Source organism: Convolutriloba macropyga, chromosome 9 (genome assembly GCF_964194025.1).
Source record: "Convolutriloba macropyga chromosome 9, txConMacr16.3, whole genome shotgun sequence".
NCBI classification, from domain to species: Eukaryota; Metazoa; Xenacoelomorpha; order Acoela; family Convolutidae; genus Convolutriloba; species Convolutriloba macropyga.
The window spans coordinates 50,735,364-50,744,349 of NC_134476.1; the positions used below are offsets into that span (position 1 = coordinate 50,735,364).

Consider the following 8,986-nt stretch of genomic DNA (forward strand, 5'->3'; position numbering starts at 1 on the left):
TGAGACCAGGAACTAATAGTTATTTGAAAGCGTCTCTTATTTTCAAAATGACACATTCATGGTGGCTTTGAACAATCCAACCATTGAAGCTCAGATTAGGAGGGGGTGCTTTTTCTTTGTTCCTTTTCCCTTTTTTTGCTTCTTTTCTCTTTGTTCTTGTCCGACTGGTAGCTAATCGTTGTTTCTGCTAATTACGCAGTCTGTAGTTTGGTCAGTTATATCAGTTAGCGACAGAAGCAGACTTGAGGTTAAACGTTGAACGTTGTTGCGAATTTGGGGGATTATTTGGTAGAAGTTTTGAGGCATTGTTTATTCTACGAAAGCTTCTAGAAAAAGAGTCAAATTTTTCCTACTTTTCAGGAGAAGCTTACAGGGGAGGGGGTGTAAATAGCCCACGATTGCCAATTTCGGGAAAAGTAGGAATGAAAGGTTTATTCACAAATTGACGCGCAAAGTTAGTGGGTATAAAAACCACAAGAAATTACTCAAAACAATTTTATTCAAGTTCTCAATAGGAAAGTTTGAGTTAGTTGTATCTTGTGGAAATTTGAAACTAGGCAAAAGTTTTCGAAGGAGCGTAATCGGATAGCGGTGAAGGAATATATATTTTGGCCCGTTTTGCTCGCTAAGTTAAGGATAACAAAGCCCCGTTTGTTTACACTATACAAAACGTAGCTCCTGTATTATACCCGGGGGGTTGGAAATTATTAAGTGCCCAAAACCTTTTACTTTACCCAAAACGTGGGGAAAATTTGAGCCGGGAAATGAACTGAAAGATATATGCGCGGCGCGTGAACAAAATTTTGAGCCAGCTCACGTAAGTTGTGCAGCAAAATTGTTTAGTTTTTGTTGAACGGAATTTGGCAAACTGAATAACTGGGAAAGTGAATAAAAGTTAGCACAGCTTTGGAGCAAGCTAGAGGTTTATTCTGTTCACTGCAAAACCTTACTGCAATAAATTTGGAACCCCCTTTCATTTCGTTAATAAAAGCAAGCCCCAAAATTTCGAATAACAGAGAAACTTAGCAAAAGGTATTTGATTGGTTTTGTTTTTTAATTTATTTGTATATTTAGCTCATCACTTATCGCTCACGCTTTCCAAATTTTACTATCGCCTCATTTATTCACAAATTACTAACTAGAACATGTTTGTTATAAATTATAATAGCCTCAAAATGAGTTTTCATCAGAATATTATTCATTCGGAATGACGTCGAATTCCAATTACTATTACAAATATCGAAACATTATGTGTGTTCCGATGAAAAATTATTTCAAGATTTGAAAAGTTTACTTGATTACGTCACATTAAGAGAATGTCAGATCCGCAAATTTGTGACGTCATCGCAAATAGGAATCCTATGATGTTATTTTTGCATACTGAGTCCTAATATTTCCTTACCTCAGCTTAGTCCAGATACAATCTACTTAAGTCCGGATCTTTTGCGGTTGCATCTGCGGATTTGTGTCCCAAACATTTCAGCTGCCTGCGAACTTGAAAATGGCGTTACAAGGTAATTAGGGCAGGTAAATGTACTTGTACGTAATATGCAGCAGGGATTTCAAAAGGCAGGACAAACAACAAAAAACAACGGGTCATGGTTCCCACAAACACAGACCCATCAAAACTCCCCCAGTAACCTTCAGAACCCAATTCAGTACCATACGCAACATTCTGCTGCCTTGGAAACCCAAGGGACATATTTCGTATCTGGAGACTCAACTCAACCCGTTATGAGTCATCACAACTCCTGGCCGTCGGCATACCTTCCGGCTAATTCTGGTCCGGCTCATGTACCTAACTTTAATTACTCCCCACTTTCACCGAACGATCTGGGAATTCATCAAATGCAGATACCTTTACCTGTATCTGAACATCATCAACAACCGGGATCCAACCGCGATCATCAACATCATCATCGTCAACAACATGGATCCCAGATCCATGTACAACATCATGGAAATTTGAATCCCTTAACATCGCCTCGAGGTCCAATGGATCCTGTAACTTCGCATCATCCAACAATGGAGCCTCACTTAACGTCGCCTTATTTGGATCCAAGCGCATCCCCTTACGATCCGGCGCATCATGCCAGCTATCTGGCACAAATAGCGCAAGCGAACCAACTAGAACTTTTTTTAGCAGCCGAGGCACAACGGCAACATCAAGCCGCAGTAGCCGCAATGCAGGCACAACAACATTGCCAATTTGTGGTTAATCCAGGTACCAGTGCAGCGCCTCCTGCGGTTAATCAGCATTTAAACCTCGCCATATCACCTGTTACAACATCAATCGGCGGCATTCCGACTATGGGCGCCACTTCGTTAGAAGATATTTACTGTTCTAGTACTAGCGAAGCAAGCGGTCCAACAACTAACATAGTTGACGCCGTTACAGGTCGCTTACAAAACGCAAGCGGTAGTGCCTTGTCTTTAAACCTAAACAACAACAACAATAACAACAACGATTCCGACTGTTTTTCAAATGCGTCTACAAACACGACTACAGGTGCGGGTAGCGCGAGTACGCCAGGAGGTCGTCCCGTAGCGGTGAAGAAGTACGAAGTTATAAAACCACTTGGAGTGGGTACTTATGGCAAAGTGAAGCTGACGAAAGATGTGAACACCAAACAACTGGTGAGATTTTACTATTTTTAATCTGGGCTAACCCAAACAGGGGTTTCTTCATTATCAATATTTTGCATGTTTTCTGGGAAACTTTGAACTTTTTTTTAACCAGATTCCTGAATTTTAAACGCTTTAAATTTCATACCAAGTTGGCTATCGGAAAACTGATTAACACACAAAAGCTCAAATCAAAACTTTTTTTAGCGTTTTAGCGATCAAACAGATTTTCCCATGTTAACGCAAACAAAATTATTGGCTGTACTGTACTGTTGAACCTCTCAAACCAATTCATCTTTTTAAAATACAACGCTTATTTAGGTGGGATTAAAGTAAAAACAAGTAATAAATTTTTACTAATTAAAGAAATAAATGCGCAACCCCAGTCAAAATCGGACGGTTATCTTGCAAGATTACGCATCATCTTGCAAGATCTTGCAAAATTCTTGCAAATTCTTACAAGATAACCGTCCGATTTGCAAGAGTCTTGCAAGATAACCGTCTTGCAAGAAGCGCCAGAAACGTGCCTTAGCGGATGCTTTCGTTTCAAAAATGGAATCTGAAAGAGAAAATCGAGAAAAAGAAAGAGAAAATTGGACTCATATATAGCAGTTGATAATTGAAAAACTTGAAAAATAATTTGAATTAATGTTTTCTGATTTCGAGTTTAATATTAATTGCTGCCGTCTTTGGTACCAAAATTCATGTAGTTGTATTTTTTCCGAAGGAGATACTCAGTCAAAGCAAAAACTGAAAACAGATGGAATGGAATATGTTTCTGCATTTTTAAATTCTTTTCAAAAAAAATTTGAGTTTGAGTTTTTAGATCCAGTACCAAATTATTTTTTTTTAAAAATTTAATCAAAAACTCAAAAAAACAACCCTTCGATCATTTCATAAATGAAACTAAAATAGTTATCATTTTCTGTCCAAAGAAAGTACAAAAAATAAAAAAAACATAACTGTCTGATAACAAAATGCTTGCTATGCCCTATTTAATTTTGATTAATCCTATATTTCTGAAAATTCTAATTTTTTCAGTTAAATTAAATTCCTTCTCAAAAAGCATTAATTAATTCAAACCATTACTTTTAATCACAACCTAACACGGCTGATATTAGTAGTGAAAAACTACAGATAGCATTACGCACGTTCTGGTTCGTTAAAAGCTTTAGAACCTTTTTCCTTAGAACTTTTGCAAAACTTTTCGGAGTAAATTCAATTTTGTAACTCAAAAGTAATGCAATTCGACTTCAATTACACAAATCTTCGTTCTGAATGTAAGCTATACACCAGATTGTAAGGTAGTAATTGAACATTACTTAAAAGATATTTGCAACTTAACGGAGTATTCCGTTCAACAATTTCATCTGTTTAAATAGCAAATTATAAAGTAAATATAATATTAACCACACTACGTCTATTAAAATGTTAGGAACTTGAAATTTTAAATCAGACAATGGCGTGATAATGTCAAGTTCAACAAAATTTACATAAACATTTCTGACTTAATATCGGGCATTTAAACAACATTTAAAACAGGGAACACCTAATGTATTATTCAACTGTCAACTAAAATTTGTTCATAATTCACATGGAAAGTATGAATTCGCCCATATATCAGGAGCTGGCATGAACGTAATACTGCTCATGACATTTAAAATGTATGAATGTACAATAGAAAAGGAAATCAAACAAATAAAGGACAAAAATTATGTTAAAAATTCAAGAAGGGACAAAATCTGCCGTTGGGCCAGAGTTGAAAAACTTTGGAAAAGTACAGGCATTGCGAGTAGCACCAAAAGATAGCATATTAACTGGCATTTGTGTCAACCCCCCCCCCCCCCCCCCGCCACCCCACCCCACTTAGGGTCCTAACTTCAAGTCACTAGGAACTAGTCACTTTAAAATTACGGGAATTTTTCAAGGTCACCCGATTATTGGTAACAAAAACTGTGACCTCAATCTAAAAACTATCACAAATGAAAACCTTTAAGGTCATTCAACAAGGTTAAATATGCATTTTTCTACCAATTTAGTGAATTTCTCACATTATTTCTGTTAAAATATGCAACATTGATGACACTTGATCCGTTTCCATGGTCGTTAACAGATGAGAAGTGCAGGTTGATGGCATAGCTATATACTCATTATAAAACAACCTAATAACTTGATATGCAAATTGAAATTTTTGAGTTTTGACCGCAACACAGCCAACGCGGAAAAGTAAAGAGCGCGCTAAATTGGCCAGATTTTTTATTTAAAAAAAACCTTCTAAAACCAAAAGACATTAGATTGGAGGTTGCATTTAAGTGCTGGAATTGTTTGAATTTTCAATTTCGTCTGCAAAATCGAGTCTTTTTTCAAGTTATTTAATGAAAAATTATGCAAAGCAAGTAAAACAAATTTAAGGATATCAGCCGAAAAAAAGTTTCTAATCAAAACAGTGCTTCTAAATATATGTACACCGCGCGCCAAGAACTCGAGGGTATGAAAATGTTGTTTTTTCTTTGATGATTTTATATAACATCCAAAATTATCCTCGCATTTCTTTTGCCCCCTACAATTATTATCCTACAATATTTTTTTTGCAATATTTTATTAATTTTGATTGTAGGGTAAGTAGACAATGGTGGTCTTGATGAAGTTGCTGATTTTTTTCTAACAGTATTGGTTAAACTGCTTTTGGAAGTGCAATGCATTTTGTTAAAAATTAGACCAACTTTTTTCTGGAAAAAATTACACCAACGGTAATAGAGAACAAAATTTATTCATATAATAGAAGAATTTTCTGTTCCAAATAATAGCTTCGTAATTAATTTTGCGTGGTGTTTCTACATTTTTATATCAAGCCCCTCAAGGAGTCCGTTTTAATTTTGGACTTACTTCAAAAATTGGTCGAAGTAAAGGAACAACCACACACAAGAACCGTATTAACCATACAAAATAGCAATTGTAAATTTTAACTCTCTCAACAATTAGGAAAAAGAACTGTGCACTCAAAACTACAACCATTAGTGCAAATAAAGGAAATGTCCAAAATAGTATAATAAAAGTATTTGTAGGTTTTAGTTCTCTTATCCAGCCAAACAGCTGCCTAAATGAAAGAGCGCTTGAGCCTTTTTAACACGAATTGGTTTTTAACATAATCAATTTTTGTCTTTGGGGATATAAGGGTGTAAAATCTTTGTGAAAGGAAACCAAATCAACGTTTTTGGCAATCTTATCGTCCGTACTGTCAAAAAGGCATTGAATCATTCATTGATCGCAATGTTTTTCAATTAAAAACTGCTTTCAAAGTAGCTTTAAGACTGCAGTTTGTATCAATGTTTTATTTTATTTTTGGTTCGTTATTGCTGCTATAAATACTCCTCAAATACAGACTTTCAATCGAGCAGTGAAACGTATGCCCTGAAATTACGCCAACAGCTCCCAAGAAAAGTTTCTTGTTACAAACTGAGTTTCAAAGAAAACATTTCTATTGATTAGTTAATTTAGTATCCATAATTATAAAAAATTATGAAGAACTTGACAAAAGAAATTTAACTTGAGAGCTTTTTACTCAAATTGTTAAAGATTGAAATAGACCAAATTCCGAAACGAAAAATTTAATCTAATACAAAAATACTCCTCATTGAACTAACTACTTTCATTGAACTACTTTTTTAAGGATTTTGTGATATTGTTCATTCATTTATTTGGCGAAAATGGTCTTTCGACGTTTATTCGTTCAGAACTATTAATAGGATTTTAAATTCATTTGTTCGCTGTTCTCTTTCCTTTTGCACTTTCTACTGCACTTTAATTGGCTTAAGACTACAACAGTAATGAAGAAACATAATGCGAGATTTTGAGACATATATTTTTACCTCTTAAATCATTAGTAAAAATCTGTAGAGCACATTTAATTACACAAAAATTTCCGTTGTGCACACGACTGCTTCTTTGCTTGCTGAAATATGAAATAGTCTGTAAAACATCAAGAAAGAAACCGTTTTATATCACATAGCAGTAAACAGAACACAATTTTTTGACATTTTTGTGCAGTTGATCTCAGAGGAAAAGTTTTATAGTTGTATAATTTAAGCGCATTGGCTTCAATTGTACATGTTACATTCTAGTTCGGATGTTTACTTCTCTGACATAGCCTAAAAAGGACTTTTCCAGCATGATATCGCAATTTTTTAAGTTTCAATTTGACCCCAATTTCGAAGATGGAACATTATGTCGGAAAACTTCGTTTTGTTAAGATTGCGGCGGCTTATTTTTAAAAATCTTTTGTGCATATAATTGTAAATGATATTACTCGAAAACTCTTAAACAACTGAATGGATCATGTCAAGTGAAATTTTGAAATTCTTTTTCATTTTTAAGAAAACAATGTTTGATTATTTTTAACATTTACACAATGAATAAAAATAATTTAACAACAAATCAAGAAATTGTGACTTGTGTGTGCCCATAGTTCGCGTTATATTCTCAAATACAACGTTTAATTATTATTAACTCGGTTCGTGGATTTTTTCTTCATTGGATTAGTTAGAGAAATTTCGACTGGTAGAAAACTTTAATTGTTGTTTTGCTTATATCAAAGCAAATTACCCATGATGTTTTACAATGATACTTTCTATGTTTTTGTAATTTTTAATTTCCTTGTTTTGTAATTTTTTGAGAAGTTTTTTGGTGAAATGAACAAAGTTGAAAAAAATTTAAGATGGTTCACAGCAACTTGATTACAATTTTCAATGGTTAATTTTCTAAGCAGTTTTCTCAATTTTTTTCAAATAAATTTTGAAACAATCTCTCAATTTAAAAATGCTGCTCTAATTTTTTTTTCTTTCATGCTTACAATTTTGAAAATTGTGTGCTAAATACCTCTTCGTTTCCGAAAAACAGTTGCTAATTTGTTTTTGCAGTTGTTAATGAGCTCCAGAAAAAGAACTCAAGTACATCTGTTTCTTTTCTGCTCGATAATTTTAATTTTAGTTTCTTGTGTTTTCTCAAACAACGGTTACCTGGTTTTGTTTTGATCAAATCAAAGTTGCTAAATTTAATTGTTATGATGTGTTATTTTTTTCAAATTGCCAACAAAACAAAGCGAATAATTGCAATTTGGTTGTTTCATTCCTATTAAAGATATGAAAAGATAAAAATTGATTTAATAGCAAATTATCCTGCTTTTTTTACCCAATTGATTTTTTTTCTTTTCGTCGCCCACAAAACAATATCTTGCACTATATGGATTCTGGGGTATATATGCAGAATCGTTCAAATTATCCAGTACTTGCACAAAGGTTGAATTTTCTCTCACTTTTTAACAGATTAGTTTAAATTTGTCCATACAAAAAGTTTAGCTGCATTTTTTTTCAAACACACTTATTTAATATTTTAAGAGATTTTTTGTCTTTTCTTTCATTTTTTCTAATTGATCGATGTGTAGAAAGGTTCATGTTCTGCGTTGCAGGAATTTACAATACTATATATTTTTTAGAAAATAGAAAAATATAAATAGATTAGTTACGCTTAGAAAATAATTTACTACTCAAAGAAAAAATTGTTGTATCGGAGGGCCAGAAAACCCGGATAGAGAAAAAGAGCTTGTTTACAACCGTCAGCTGTATCCCAAAAGAGCAAATTCATTTTTACTCGGACAATTTTTTCAACTTTTGTCCCGATTGAATTTGCATTTTTAAACTACGGATGTCACTTATAGAAAAAGTGCCTTTTTCGAGTACTTCAAAGATCAATTTAGATTCTGTTTCAAGGATCATTTTGCAGCTGTTTAAAAATAAGTACCACTAATTCTAGCAATACTTCGGTTCGTTTAGTTGGCAACAATATGTTCTTCAAATCGAGAGGTCAACGCTTGAAATCTTTTCAGTTGCATTTTTTGCGTAAAAAGAGACTTGATTCAACATCAGAAAAGCAGAGATCTTGAACTGAGCATTCAGTTTTCTACTTCTGATTTGAAATGGAAGCCACGTGTAGTATACTAGCTGTTGACTGATAAATAAGCAATGATGTCTCATAAACTTTGGAGTTTTTTGTTTTGCATTTTTACATGCTGATCGTGGCAAGATCTTGCGCAAACTTGATATCATTGTTGTGAATTTCAACTATATAAAAAATTCTCATTGATTGTGCTTGAGTTTTCACGGCATGCTTCGTTTAGGCCGTCTTTAATCACATCTAAATCACGCTAAGCAGACAAAATAGTCCCTCAAAAAATATTCCCTCAAAATAGTCCCTCAAAAAATATTCCCTCACAAAATAGTCCCTCAAAAAATATTCCCTCACAAAATAGTCCCGAATAAAAATCGAAACGATTGTAAATTTAATCAACAAAAAATTAATAAACATA

General features: G+C 33.8%; 1 protein-coding gene across 1 annotated transcript in view; it reads left to right on the plus strand.

Annotated features, from left to right (window-relative positions):
* Nucleotides 1-752: 752 nt before the first annotated feature.
* The window catches only part of LOC142345827 (uncharacterized), a 49,192-nt gene continuing 40,958 nt past the window's right edge, over nucleotides 753-8,986 (plus strand). The window contains exon 1 of the mRNA XM_075398228.1: nucleotides 753-2,637. Coding sequence (XP_075254343.1) covers nucleotides 1,549-2,637 — 1,089 coding nt within the window. The 5' untranslated portion in view covers nucleotides 753-1,548. The remainder of the gene's footprint in view (nucleotides 2,638-8,986) is intronic.